This window comes from Eriocheir sinensis, chromosome 32 (assembly GCF_024679095.1).
Source record: "Eriocheir sinensis breed Jianghai 21 chromosome 32, ASM2467909v1, whole genome shotgun sequence".
Taxonomy (NCBI): domain Eukaryota; kingdom Metazoa; phylum Arthropoda; class Malacostraca; order Decapoda; family Varunidae; genus Eriocheir; species Eriocheir sinensis.
In genome coordinates, this window is record NC_066540.1 from 12,603,150 (window position 1) to 12,618,752 (window position 15,603).

Genomic DNA, 15,603 nt, shown 5'->3' on the forward strand with positions numbered 1-15,603 from the left:
ATCGTATTAGAGTAGGAGCCTTATTACTTGGACTAAGAAATAAATCGAAATATCAAATAGATGAACAGGTGGTGACAGCAGGCTTGGCGCATGCGCGGGTGAGGCTTGGAGCTGGAGGTGCTGGCGGCGGCAACTTTCACTATATACTACACTCTCGCGGCTCACTTCTTGCGTAGCGTACAAGTCTGTGGGGCCGCACGCAGCCGCTCCAGTCCTCCCGCTGCTGGTGCTCTTGGTGCCTCTCGTGTTGGTGCTCCTCAGGACCTAAGTCGCTACTCGTCCCAGAACTGTCCGCCCGCACGACACAGTGAACTCGACTTGACTTGTTTGACCATAGCTTTTGCGTCAAGCACTGAAATGCAGTGAATGACTTAAATAATTATTATAAGTCGCGTTACTTCTACGAGTTTCCGGAATAAAAGTTTTTTGTGTTGTGTACAAACTTACAAAATGCCGAAGATCTTCTTAATCAAAGACCGGCTGCAGCAGCAGCAGGCGAAGCTGTTGGAGGCGCAGAAAGCAGGAGCACCCCTCGAGGATGAGCGCGGCCGTCATGCAGACCTCAGCTCCTCCCCCTTCACAAGCAACCCCTCGACGCTGGACCTTCGGAGCGGCAGGTCCTCTCCGCGGGAGACTCTTATGGACACGTCTCCGACTCCGTCTACGATCGACCTCAGGAAAGACAACGTCGCCGCCCCATGGAAGGAGGGGCGCCTCGATCTCGCTCGTCTCGACCTGTCACGAGACTCTCCTCGCAGCCTATCGCGGGAGAGTCGCCCCGACCTGTTAAGAGACAGTCGTCTTAGTTCTCCGCGGGAAAGCCGTCGCAACCTATCCAGGGACAGCTGCCTGGACCTGCCCATAGAAAGCCGTTTAAATCTATCAAGAGACAGCCGCCTTGATTTAGCAGTAGACAGCCGGCTAAATTTGTCAAGAGAAAACCACCTCAACCTGTCCATTGGCAGCCGCCTCAGTCTACCCAGGGACAGCCGCCTCGACCTGTCACGGGACAGTCGGCTGGAAGTGACCCGCGATGCCTCAGTCGACCTGGACAGAGAGAGCTCCCTGGATTTACGACTCGGGGACAGGGGCACGGAGCGGGCCGGCAGCCCGGGCCGCCGCCCCCCGCGCTACTCCCCGCCGCGCCTGCTGGATGACCACTCCTTCGACCAGCCGCTCTCCCTCACCGTCAGGGACAGAGGTAAGGATTTCTGAAAACTGTTTGTCGCACGTTGAACCTCTTCTTGCACTTCATATCCTCTTTTGCATGTGGGAAGGGAGTAGTTGTTCATGCTAAATCTTTCAACCTAACAGATAGTGTAATGGCACAGCAAATCTCTGCTGCATGCAAGAATTTTTTCTCAAGAAATAGGAACATTCACGAAGTAGAAAGCTGAACACAATATGAACGGTGCGCCCCAGGGAAGAAAGGCTGGTCAATACTTTTAATGTTTGGAAGGATTCACGTAATTAAAAAAGTAACTGAAGCCTGCATGTAAAATTTACCACACTAATGCATGTTGTTCATAGACACCAATCCAACGTTGTATACACAAGTTCGCTCAGGTAATCTACCGTAGTCCAGTGCTGTTTACATTCTCGGCACGCAAGACATTGTAAGACACTGTAGACCCTTCAGTTAAGGCTACCGCGCAGGTGAACAGGTGTAATGACCCCACACCTGTGGCGGGCATGTCAGAGGATGGGGCGGAGAGAGCGAGGGAGCGCCGGCAGGAGGGAGGCAGCGGGGAGAAGGAAGTGCGTCTGACTCGCGCCACACATGACTTGTTGACCCTGAGGGTGCGGGACGCCCAACGGGACTTCAGGAAAGTCTTGGGAAAGGACTTCAAGAGTGCCAGTTATCTCACAAACAGGTTCTTCCAGTACCACCGAGAGCGCGGAAACCATCACCATCACCACCGCTTCCACAGGCACCACCATCACCTTCACCACCGCCTCCACAGCCAACATCACTATATTATACACCAACAATAACTCTCTACCCGTGTAAACATCACCAGCATCATCACAAATTTCGTTACCTCATCATTTCATCACCATGCAACACGTCCATCACCATCCCATCCATCACCCTGAGTCACCACCGCCACCATCAACACCAATACCCCATCCCCATTACCCCCATCCCCAACACCACACAACACAAGCAACAGCACCACCAAATACACCCCCGTCAAACAACATGATCACCACTACCACCGACAGCTTCACTACAACCTGACAGACAGCTTTTACTCGCCCCCTCACGCGTCTCTGTCCACAGTAATGCCTTTCTTTCCCTCCGCGTCAAGCCCTTCCCACCACCCTACACGCACTTCCTTTCCTTCGTTGGGTATAACTACTACGACCATGTCCGCCCACTCTTACGTTTCGTATTGCCAGCTCTTGCATCACCTCCCTCTCCTCCCGCCATATTCACCCCCGTGCCTCACTTAAATGCCTTTGTCTCCTCGATATGTAAATCACACGATATGCAAATTTTAGGGAAGGAACCTTTTCAATGCTTGTTTAGCAATAGATATAATCTGATTACTTATTCTTCGTTTTAGGAAGAAAAACTCATTTTATTTTAGCTGATATTTCACATTTTATAACACGTTGGTTGCTTTTTATGTGACCAGAGCCGTCCCTATCTAGTGAAGCCATACGAATGTTAATGTTGAAATGAATTCAAAGCGAATCACGCGGTGGTTGCTGCAGCCTTGGACACCATCACCTCCACACTTAAGTTACTGTTTCTCTGGCCCGGAAAGACCAGAGCGAGGTTATGGCGGAGCTAAGATGTCACTTCACTCACTCTGTTCCATTTTTATTCAGTCACCGTCACGCATAACGTTCTCTTAAAACCTATATAACTTTATCTCGACGACCAAGAGTAAAGCAAAAGCATTTGGCATGTAAAATCACTGTCAAGTAACCAGAAAAGGGAAGAAATTCGAACACGCCGCCAAGATGAGAAACGGAAAGAAATGAACGCTAAAAGACGATGAGCGAGAGTGAGTGGGAGACCAACTTGGCCTCGGCGAGTTACAAGAAACTTACAACTCACGTCTCTGGCCTAATACCCGCCGTGGTTCCTCATTACCTGACACCCCTGCTCGGCCCTGTAACTCCTCGACTCTTCCGTAGAACCAATTAACTAAAGCTCAGCATCCATCATTCATTGCCGCAGGGACCCAGGCTTTACCATACACCCCAGACCAGTGTGTAGTGGAGGGGCGTATAGGGAAGAACAAAAGCAGGTGAGGACGAGGAAGAGTTGAGGTTCGTCATAACCCAATAAAAGGTTCACGTGGCGTCCTGAACCTTGGCCTAGTCTGTATAAGGAGACAGCTACGTTATTTACACGGCTGCTGTCTGCTGGAAGCCTCTCCCATTGAACAGCAAGAACTCGTGCGCCCAGGACTCGTGGGTGATACAGTTACGAGCAGCTGAACAAGACCGTGAGGTGTCTGGCTGGCTGGGTGAAGGCAGACGCTGACGGCAGCACCAGACTCAACAGTTACGTGGCCTTCACGCAGGGTCGTTCCTAACTTTCTAGACGAACGTACTGGACGTCCCACTTCTTGTGTTACTTTTTTCCGCCCTTGACATACACTTCATCAATAATGGCTGAGTCACACAATAACCCCAATCACGGGCACATGAGCGACCTGGGTGCCTTTAATTTCTGATGGCAGCGAGCACCTTTTCCTGCCTCGGTGAGCGTCTGCAGCTTCAAGGCTAAAACTGAAACGGTGCAGCGGCGCTAAAACACGACCTTAGACTGGCCAAACCGTTTTCTCTTCCACTTGTTATTTGTTTCGCGTGTGAAAATACGACTCTGTCCTTGCCCAGTGGCGCCCAGAACAGACCCTCGCGAGTTGCATAAAGGAGACGGGAGAACCTTACGTCGCTCTCACTTTTTTTTCTTGTAGCTTTGTCTCTCTCTCTCTCTCTCTCTCTCTCTCTCTCTCCACTTTGTTTTTTCGGCATATTTCAGTTTTCTTTGCGCGTAGCGTCGAGAGAGAAAGACAGTCGTGAAACGATACTGACGAACGAGTTATTTGCTTTGAAGTTCCTGCAATTCCCTCTCTTCCCATTCTCCCTCCATCCCTCTTCATCTCCTTCTTCCTCCTCCCAGCTTTCGTTCGAGTCTACCTCCTTTCAATGATGTCCCTCCGTCCTCCCCTCCATCACGCCTCCTGAACAATGCCTAGGCAGAGTAATCATCGTTCGTGGCCTTTTAAAGAGTGACTATAATGCTAATCCGTTGAGCCTTTCGAGATCACGTGTTTTGATCCACATCGGCGCACGTGTCCTCCTCCTATTTCACCCACATCCCCCCCCTCCCCCCTAACATTCACCTTTATAGTTAACCTACGTCTTTTCCTCCCGCCCGAACATGTGCCTCGTCTCTCCCTTTTTTTATCTATGTAGGCAACATTAACAATCTATTTCCCTTCATCCGCCGCCACTGAGGAGCAAAAACAAACAAAAAAACGGTAAATAGCAAGGTTGGGGGTAGTTCTCGTCTGTATATAGCAACACACACACACACACGACAATAACTAATTAAAGATTTGACCGAGGAAGAGGAGGAGGAGGAAGAGGAGCCGGAGCCACAATCAATCATGGAGAGCAAAACTTAAAGAATCATCGGTCATGGAGAGCAAAACCTGAAGAATCACTTGCGCTGCGGCCCATCTGTCCTCGGCGCGTGGAGGCAGCACCGTCCAGGCCGATCTTGGAGCTCAGACAAGGAAGTGATGCGAGGCAGGGAGGGAGGAGCAGGAAGAACACTCACTCTCTCACCTGATGAAAAACTGGTGATTGAGCTCTCCCTTTCTTAACCCTTTCCCTCTGACACCGCCTCCCTCCTCCTCCTCCCTCGCCCTCTCCTCCTTTTTCCTCTTCTTCGTCCTCTTCCCTCTCTGCTCTCCTGCTCCTTCTCCTCCTCTTCTTCCTTCAAAATCTTTCTTGTGGGATAAACTAAATACGTATCTTTCTTTACCTGCATTCCATTATCTTACTCTAGGATAGATTCTCTCTCTCTCTCTCTCTCTCTCTCTCTCTCTCTCTCTCTCTCTCTCTCTCTCTCTCTCTCTCTCTCTCTCTCTCTCTCTCTCTCTCTCTCTCTCTCTCAATCTCTCTCTCTCTCTCTCTCTCTCTCTCTCTCTCTCTCTCTCGTAACCCTACCTAAAGCACCTCCTCGCACCTGTGGCCTCTCTCCCTCTTCCTTTCCCTTCGTTCTCCTTCACCTAACTCCTTTCTTCCCCCTCCTCCCCCTCCCTCTCTTTCCGTGGGTACTCCTCCCGCATAAACTTAACCTTTCTTCCTTCTCCTCCTCTTCCCCCTCCTCCTCCTCCTCCTCCTCCTCCTCCTCCTCCTCCTCCTTCACAGCTTAACTCTCTTCTAATATCTGTCTGTCTCCGTTTCTCTCTCATGACTTATCCGTTGCCTCCCTCCTTCCTTTTCTTTTTTCACTCTCTTCCTTTCCTTCATTCCTTCTTTACCTTGAGTGACCGTAACTTTCCATCAAACACACACACACACACACACACACACACACACACACACACACACACACACACACACACACACACACACACACACACACACACACACACACACACACACACACACACACACACACACACACACACACACACACACACACACACACACACATTCTTTCCCTCCGAGGCCCGTTCAATTACCCGGAATAGTTATCACTTTTGCGTACTTTGTGTAGAGGTTCCGAGTTTTTTTTATATTTTTTTTTATTCTTCCCCGCGGCGTATTTTGGAGGAGGAGGTAAAGGTAGAGGAAGAGGTGCGTTGGGCAGGTCAGGCTACCCACGTCCCATCACTCTTACCCAAACTTACCTTTGTCATGGAGACTTGCACAACGGTGAGTGCATGTTGTTTGTCCCTTCCTGAGTCAACCCGGTGCATGTTTAAGGGAAGGATGGTTGGGGAGCCTGACGAGACGCTGAAGCCCCCTCATTAGGTATGCTCGGGGCAGCCACGTCGAGGAACGGTTCGCTTACTGTCCCTCCTCACTAACCCACAACCCTTCTGTTCCCCTAGCCAGGCGTCGCTTCCTCCTCACACTGTTGCCCGCCGCTGTTGCCGTGGTCGCTGCTATGCCCAGACACCCTCAAGGCGTCAGTGGGGCGGTTTATAGCAAAAATTAAATTACAGGGTTAAATCGAATCAGTGGACCGACCCCGCGAGCATGAAGCGTGGTGGCCTGTGGATCCCTCGTGCCTGGAATACTGATGAGGCACAGGGCTCGTGCACCTGCCCTCTCGGGCTCTGGAGCTGCCTCGCATTTCACTTACTGACGTTTTATAAAGGGGAGCGATCAGAGCCCGACACTGATACACGGAGGGGTCACTCTCGGCAGGGGTGCGAGGCGAGTAAGAGTAGAGAAACGTGACAGAACCGTAAGGCAGCATGACCGGAGGCGAGGGTTGTCCTTGACGCCACGGCGGTGAGCTGCCCAACCCACGCCACGCCACAACCTCGCTCAAGTCACTCTCTAAACGGTGGTCATTTACTATTTCGGCGTATAAGTAGCTGAGGAGCTGTCAGTCCCTATGTAAACACTGGCGCTGGACAAGAGACTGAAAGGCTGGGTCGCCCACAAGAGTCGGATAAAAGGTAGATGCGGCCAGACTTGGCAACGTTGTTCTTCAAGGCTGTGAGTAACGGTGAATGAACGCTGGTCGGGAGGAGAGGGGTGAGGGGGTGGCGGAAAAGGATAGTGGCGGCAGGTGGAATATAATGTGGGCTCTCCTATCATCCATCTGGCGGTGTTGACGCTCCGAACCTGAAACCTGCTCCGTCCACGACGCGAGTTTGTCTGTTTGGGACACCGGCAAAGGCGAGGGAGCTGAGGGAGGCTGGCGGTGCACGAGCATCATCACTCCTCCACTCCCGTCCCTTGCCCACCAACCCTTAAGAAACTATTGTTGTTTTCACAATAGTCATCATGACGTGCTCATGCAGTCCTCTTGCTTATCAAGAGGTAGGACTGGAAATATTTTGTGTACACACGCTGCCATCCTAACGTTTGCATTCACGCTGCCTCTTGTTAGTATTGGCGGCCATGAACGGCTCGTGAAGTGTGGGCGGTGCCACATCACATAACAAAGGACCGTCAGCTGGCGTCCGCCGAACCATTCCGGCATTCTAAGTGAGGCTAAGGCCGAAAGGGACTCACTCAGTGCTGCCTCGGTTTATATGGTCTGCATCAAAAGTCTGTTGAGTGATGTAAAGATAAGCAGATTCTACCCAGAATTTTTAAACATATTACCCGCCGCCTGTAGACAAAACAGTCCACCGTTCGACGCGATGTAGAGACGGTCCGGCGGGTAATGCATTAGTACGGTTGGTTAATTTAGCCCACTGCTGTCAAAGGCTGTGCGTCATGCTGGACCTCGGCAGCTGGGCACGTCTCCAGCAGCGCCATAAGGGCTTCATCTCACCACTCCAGGATGTTTTACTTACCCTAAATAATTAACGAACAGACATCCTCTCGAACGCCGGCCAGATTAGCCGTTCGGGTCTACATGACAAGCTTCCCCACAGCCCTCGTCCCCGTCAGCATCAGTCTGCTTTGGCACCGACGCGCTACCTTATCGACATTGTCCACAACCTGCCATTGTCCTCCCGCGCCCGGCCACCCTTTGTGCCTCGGCCATCTAGTCTCAGCACCTCTGACTTGTCAATAACGCAACCAGCAATTACGTTCTTTATTCAATGGTTCGTCAAGGGCACGGGCAGACCAGTTTCTGACCCCAAATACTCTGTGAACAAAGAATAATGCACATTGTAACTTTTTAATTGTTCACGTGTATCTGATGACGAGCAGGTATGCATAAGAGACTTGTTAATCTCCCCGAGCAGATAACCTGCCAGAGGCCCCTGTTAACGGCCCGGTGCCCCACAGCGACGGGTCTGCTCTGGCCTGACTGTAAACTGTCTTAAGAGTCAAAGTGCAATGTACACGTTCAATGTCAACGCCGGCAGCTCGCGGCAGGTGGAAAGGGGGAAGTCTCGTGGTCGGCCCGCTTTTTTTTTTTTTTTGCTTTTTTTTTTTTGGCGAGCGGATGATTGTTGTGGACGACGTGTTTGGAGTGACTTGCAATGTGTTGTTTTCCGACTTTGGGCGGTGCACGAGTGCGGTTTGTCGGTTTTTGCACCACGGTAGCTTGTGTTGCAGTGAAGAAATGTTCATGGAAGGATGTGAGCTGTTTAAAACCTGCCGAGTTTATGAGGCTGCTTTAGACGCTTTCCTTTCTTCAGTATAAAACAGGACATAACTAACTGTGGTCTTTAATTACTTAATAGCTTTATTCTTTGCATCCGTAAGTATTGTGTACAGTTACCCAAATTAGTTTTGTACATTTGGAAAACCATTTCGTCAGTCGTACACAAGTCTCACACAGCAAACTGTTTTTGTTATCACCAAAGCTCAAAATTCTTCAATCACCGTCTGCTGTCTAAATCATAAATGCTGCGGCCGCTCAAAATCTTGATCCAGTATTCCAAGACGACTTGCAAAATATTCACAGTAACTCATGAAGAGGCAACTGTCGGTGCTGGAGGGTAGAGACCTTCCAGACTTCCAGAACCCGTCATGTGGAACGGACTGGAACGCCCCAACGCCTCAGCTCATTCTCCGCTGCCAGTCGCCTCTCTGACGTTGCAGTGCACAGCCTGTTATCGCATGAAAACAGTAGAGAGATGATCTGAGGCAACTACGAGCCTTATGGAGGAGTGTTGTAGGGTGCGGGAGTTACTTCAGTCGTGGGTGCCAGGAAGATATGGGATGTTGGAGAGGGAGAGAAGGTAGAGGTGGACATTAGACGTGTGGTGCAGAGAATAATAGATACTTAGCGCTCTCGTCCTTATACACTGCCAAGTAAATGTACAGTACGCTAAACGATGCTATCCTTTATTCTATATTCCCCATGAGTTCAGCGTTCATGACCCGCTTAGTTGCCAGGCACGCCGCCGTGCAGAGTCTCGACCCAGGAAAGTACCTGGTGTTTGTGTGACCCCGCACAGAGCTCATGGGCATCATCACAGCCAATCACTTCAGTCTTTTTCCGTCTATATCTTTTCCTTGCCCTGTACTTCAAACATGAAATTCACATATATATAAATGTTTTGCTGTCACATAATTCTGAACCGTTTGTATCGATCACTGGTGTACACTTATCATGCTAGGGGAGTGTTCTGCCAGGCCCTGGCTGACTGGTGGCCACGGGGAGTCCGGGAGGGTGGAAGGTCGAGGGGGATACAAAACCTGCGCGCTGAAGGAAGGACCCAGTGGACAACTGCGTCATTTTCACTGCCAAGGCCAGCCGCAGCGTGGTGCCTGCCGGCCAGCACTTGGCTTGCTACTTGAGAACGGGTTAAGGTCTCTGTAACTCCACAGCTGCACATATAAAACTTCGTTTCCTTACATATATGTTACTCTGTTATTAATCATCCGAGAATGTATTTATCCGTTGAAGTGTTTGTTCATAAGAATCTGGAGCAAGACAACGGAGCAGAGGCGGGCTTGGGCAGCGTGCCACGGGTAACAGGTTTGCGGGGAGGGCCTGCGGGCCGGGCCGGGGAGGGGCATGGGGGGCTGCAACCTCCCACCCACACCCGCCACACACCACTGACCCGACTCGGTCTTCCCAAGTCACTCACACGCTACAATGTACACACGTTTTCAATTTTTTTTCTACGATCAGTAATCATCAGTGTTGCAGTATTTCGTACCCCGCTTTCATTTTGTTTCCAGGGTACATATGCACATGAATAGGCGCGGTATATACTACAACTCTGTTCCTGCTTTGGCAACTTTTCAACCCGTCCAGGAACCAGCGGGAGCAATTGAACTATTCCGTGACCCCGCCTGCCCTCCCGCCCGCCCAGAAAGGTGAGCTGGTTTCTCTTTCTCCCTCCGCGCAAGATACATTCGGTCCACCTGAAAGACTGGGGGACAGCCTCCCTCCGTCCACCTACTTCAGATAGTCGCTCAGTTTCAGCATCTGCACGCGTTTGAAACCCATCATGACGTGGCTTAGCCTCGGGAGCGTGGAGTCAGCGACACTGGCTTGCTGTATGAAAGAGCGGAAGTTTGTCCGCTGCGCCCTTGGTCTGACGCCGTGCATTACTCGGCACTCACGCCATGGAGACAAAGCGTCCTCTCTCAATGGGAGGCGGACACACTTTTTGGAGTTACCTTTTTGATGTATGGATAACCCAGTTCTCTAGGAAGGCGCTCTCCTACGTGACGTGAGTTTTCTCAATAGATGTTGATCAATACGTGGCTGGCGTGCGGGTGATGGGTGACACAAGACAGTGTTAATGGTGCCGCTTTGATAGGCTTCTGAACAAAGATGCTGGGTGAGCAATTTCCATTTTTTTTTACCATCTAGCTTGTTATTGAATGAGTTATGATCAAATGAAAGGCATTTCTGTACGTACTGCTTACAATTCCACTTTCTGCATGAAAAAGTGAATTTCGCAATGGTGATAAATTAAAGTCGAATTATCGAGGTTTAGGAAGGAGGGAGGAGGAGAGGAGAGGTGTGCCAATAAGGCGAGAGGAGCCGCTGGGCCCCGCCCTCACCTGCCCTGCGCGTAGGTCAAGGCTGCCGCGCCTCACTGATTAGATCACGCACAAGATGAGAGCTGCCTCGGCTGAGCGACGGCCGCGCTGCACCGCCCACTGCCCAGCTCACGGCTCCGCCCAGGCCACGCCGCCTTCTCTAAGCAACAATTGGCAAAAGTAATGCACTTCGCAAGTCACTTCTTTTCGTCTATAATAGTTTGATGACGAGTCACGTTCATCTCGTTATATTCTGGCAAACAACGAAGCATTTGGGAAAGTATTATCTCTGGACAACTTGAAGTTTCCACTCGACTAGCCTTTGTATCTGTGCAAATTCCTCGCCCAGCTGGTGATTACACGTTCCATTGTGTGAGAAAATATAGGAGCTGTAGTACGACAACCTATTGTGAAAGGGTTCTCACCATTGTAGGTAAACATTGCTGCTTCACTTTCAACCAATCCGATTAAGCGAAAGCAGTGAAAAGGTCATTCATTGTAGGAGTCCAGTTAGCTCCCCTTCCCTGGCCCTGCCCTGAGCCTCCTAGTTTCCGGTTGCTGCCCAGCTCGTTACGCTCCGACCTGGGGCAAGGGTGCTGCGCCTCTGCCTGCAGGGAGGAAAGTCTCCTCGAGGTCACCCACTATTCTTCTTCCCGGAAAGCATGTTACACTCTTGTTAATGGCGTACAAATCTCTTTTGGTCTTAAATACATTACATCAACTCTCGCATCATTCATAAATTCTAAACATGTTCTTCATGCAAAATCTCCCTGTCAGTTATGGGCGTGGTGGACGAGGCAAACGTAACGTGCCAGTAAGGGTTGAACCAACTGCCAAGACGCCGCCACGAAAATAACATCTGCAAGATTATTTAATATTCTTCAGTGTAAATACTTTATCTCAGTGCGCCTGTGGAGTGTTTTCGTGGACCTTCCTAGCTGCAGACCGCAAGCCCTCTCTACTTCCTCCAGTGTACCGGTAGCTTCGGGGAACAACAGGTGCAGCGACGAAAAAATACATGCATGACTACGCAGCGAACGGGACGATGAACACACAATTTGGATCTGTGTTGGCGTTACAGGGGAGGCTCGCGAGGATTTACTTACCGAAAATATTCCAGTGTCATTTTTGCCTTATTACTTGGTTCATGATTAATTTTGCAAGCAGTCCAAGTGCGAAAAGGTTGAAAATAACCTTTGAATCCCCACTCATGTTTCACTAATGTTCAGACGGCGAGGAAAGTGAGCCGTTCCCGACAAGCCAGTCCTCTTTACTTTTTTGTTTTGGTAGAAGCGGGAATGACGGGCATGTCATGACACAACCAGCTGCTTCGTGTCGACATCCACGGTTCAAGAGCATCAGAAAACCCAAGTAAAAGCTGCTGTTGTGTTCCTAAAATATAAAAGCGGTCTCGCGTGAGCAACACTGGCGCACCGCTGCCGCGACGAGCAGGCGGACGCGGCACAAAGCTTCGTTCAGGCGTTCCCAAGGTGACCTTCACGGGCAGCCTCGGGCGTCTTTGGACGAAGTCAGTGTTCTTGTGATTCCCCGCAGTTTCCAGCAGCAACAGTGTTTCCACCAACGAGTTTGCTGGTTTGTTTGGATCAGGTTGTGGGTGTGCTGGAGAGGAGGGGAAGGGAAAGGAGAGGGTGGGGGAGAAGCGTGAGGAAGCATTCGGGGGAGGATATGCTTTGAGAATGAAAGCCCCCGACTGACCTCCCGGACCACGAACAACCTTACCTTCCTCCCACTTCCTCCATGCACCTAAAATCACTAGAAACACGAAATAAAAGTGCAAGTGCGCTTTAATGGAGAACAGGTGGCCGCCGGGCTGGGTGACTGCTGCAAGTAACCAACCACAACACTTGCTCCTCGGCTGTTCACTCTCGCCGGCTGCTCGAAGAAACTAGAGCCTTGAACATTCGCTCTGCTCGTCCGCCACACTAGACACACAGAGGGTGAGAGAAACTGGAATTACCGGAACTTGAGGGGTCTGGTCACAATATTTCGTTTTATGATATGAAATTATTGTTTTTCTGCTTTAAGAAGGAAATGTAACCCATGTATTGGTAGCTTTACGTCTTTGGGTCAGCAGGTCACTGGCTGGGCATCGAGAAGCACATGCTACTGATCGTCGCTTGTACTCTCTGTAGGACAGGTGGAGTCTGACGAGTAAATGCATAGGATCTTAATATGATGCAATTTACTAAATCTGCCTCCAGGTCCACTTTTTCCGTCACTTGACACAAAACACGTGTACATGAGTGACCGTCGTATTTACTCTCTTCAGGACGAGAAGCCCCAAACGAGATGAGGTCCTCCACCTGTTATCTCAAACACATAATTAAACTACCTCCACACCCACTCTTTTCCGTTAACTTATGCATGGCAACAGCCGCCATGGCGAAACAGAACTGAAAGAAAACAAGAGCTCTCCTCGACGCCTCTCCGTGCCGTTCACGCCTTCCCTGACGAGCGAGCAACCTCAAACTGAGCACTTACACGTTTTTATTTACTATATCGATCATTGTCGACTTTGATTCATGTGCGTAATATACGTGTTTCTCGTGAAGGTAACGGCGCGGCTTATGTAAGACGGCTTATTTAGGGCATGTTTTACTGAAGCACTCAAAGCTCATAGTTTAACCGAGGACTTGTACAGGACCTGTAAACTACGAACGTCAACGATATTACGAATCGGCAAAGCTTTTCTCTATTTCATTATCCCTTTTATTTCTTGGGTTGGAGGCTTATTTCGGACATCTATCGCTGAAACCATTAAAGGCTAAAGGTTCCAGCGAGGACCAGGAAGCCGCGAAACACCCTCTACATCGGGATCGGCAAGGCCATTTTTCCCGTCATGGCCAAGTGTATGGGAGGGAGGATCTGCACCCCGAGTACTAACCTTGAACTGTTAATTGGCCGCTACACCTGGCTGTTGCCGCTCGCTGTGCGCCTGAATTACTGACACACCTTTCCTTCTTTCCCCATCTCCTTCCCTCTCTTCCCTTCCTCACTTCATCTTCCAACATTTATCACCAAAATCTTTTCATTTATGCACAAACCCTCCCTTTTCAACTCATTGCTTATCGGTGGAACATATTCTTCATCTAAAGCTGGCATACCATTTTTGCATTCTGTCTTGTCCGTATCGTCCTTTCAATACATGCGTTGACAAGCTTAGTCCTCGCTTTATCTTTTGTCATCCATCTCATCATAACCTGTGAGCACTGATGGAAACACGGAGGAGACAAGTTCAGCGACGGTGTCCGGCATCCCTGGGTCACCACTGCAGCCTCTTGGTTCAAGGCCGTGCGGCATAACCTTGACAGCAGCGGGGTGTTTGTATATCCACTTAATCTGTTGCATTGTTTTGCGCAGAGGCGTGCTCAAACCTGGAACACAATGTTGGGGGGAGTCATGCAGTGTCAGGAAGGGAAGAAGAGGGAAAAAACGGGGAAAAGGGAAGCAGAGGGGAACGAACGCACCCCCATGTTAGTTTGCACGAAGGAGGAATTCTAAACATGTCCAGCCAACACAGAACGTTCCTAATTATTGTGTTGTTGGTTACCTAAGCCTCGCCCACGCCCGACAAATCCCACTCCTCTCCTCTTCCCTTACCCTCACTACCACTCTGTCCCTCCCCTCTCCGCCAGCCACTCCTGCAGGCGGATGTAACACTTAGCACGCGAGAGTTACTGATCCACAACAATTTTCAGCACTCCCGTGTTATGCAAAACCTCATTTCCAGTAGCGCGTGGTGACCCTGAACTTGCTACACACACACACACACACACACACACACACTGCACTACCCGTATCTCATCTCCATCCATTTATGTAATCAGCACCGCGAACTTTAAAGCTACTCGTCATGAAGTATTTATTTATTCATTCCCCTGCATTGCTGACGCCGCCCTCGCTTGGTTTATATTCATGGGCGGTAACGTTTGGCTGTTTCATTACTGTGCTTCTTTATTAGTGATGCTAGCGGCTTCATTCTGGAAGGGGGGAGGAAGGCCTTAGGATTTACAAGTGGGTCGCCAGAGGGCCATTTCTATCATCTTAGGCTAATCATTGTGACCAGCATAACCTTAGTCCTATCATTCTCTCTCTCTCTCTCTCTCTCTCTCTCTCTCTCTCTCTCTCTCTCTCTCTCTCTCTCTCTCTCTCTCTCTCCACGCCCCCCCCTCAATGTTGTCCTCTTGTCATTGAAGCTTCCTCTGCCGTTGCTCACGTCATCACGTCGCCAGACTCCCGTTACATAGAGTCTAAAAGTTTCGTTCACGTTGCCGTAGATGCAATTGTTTGCGGGCTTTGTTGAGAATTTACGGACAGAAAATAATGAAAGTCCGCTAAGTCATTGTTACGGCGCCCGTGTTACTTCCTGTACACTTACGAACGCGGAAGTGGCTAGCGGAAGTTTCCCTCCCCGCCCCTCCCGGCCAGCCCACACGCACTCATGTATACACACCGGCCTGTCCCTTCCTGCAACGCGTTCCCTCTCTGCTCCTGCATATGTTAATCCTCTGACGCTACACGGTCACCTGTATATAAATTGTCTACGCTGTTGATGCCAGGGAAGAAAATAATCAAATACTTCTGGCAGTCAACTCCTCGAAACCTTAACAGATTTAACCGTAAAGTCAGCCACCATCGTCCCTCGTGCCCCCCGCCGTCTTATTCCCGAGAGGGCCCAACGTAGATGTCTTTGGCTTTGTGACACCGGTGAGTCCCGAGCAGCTGGCGTCTCCAGGGAGCGAGGCCGTGATGAGCGAGCAGCTCCGCCTCCTTCCCTTCCTTAATTACACTTGAGCTCCTCGACTGTCCTGGGACAGCGTTTGTTAAGCTCCCCGGGGACCCGCCGACTCCCTAAATCCCTGCACTGTCTCCTTTACACCTGGCCGCCCCGAGGCCGTAAGCCGCCAGTCTTAAGCGGCCGTCTTACCCTCCCGGGGGCGGGGCGCGCCCGCATTATTC

The 15,603-nt window shown here is 50.4% G+C and overlaps 1 protein-coding gene across 2 annotated transcripts in view; it reads left to right on the forward strand.

Moving 5' to 3' along the window:
• LOC127006153 (transcriptional regulator ovo-like) overlaps positions 1-15,603 on the forward strand; it is a 21,392-nt gene continuing 5,789 nt past the window's right edge. The window contains exon 1 of one of the 2 annotated variants that reach the window (XM_050875688.1): positions 1-1,201. In XM_050875688.1, the coding sequence (XP_050731645.1) occupies positions 451-1,201 (751 nt within the window). In that variant the 5' untranslated portion in view covers positions 1-450. The remainder of the gene's footprint in view (positions 1,202-15,603) is intronic. The other variant, XM_050875687.1, reaches the window with a different exon arrangement.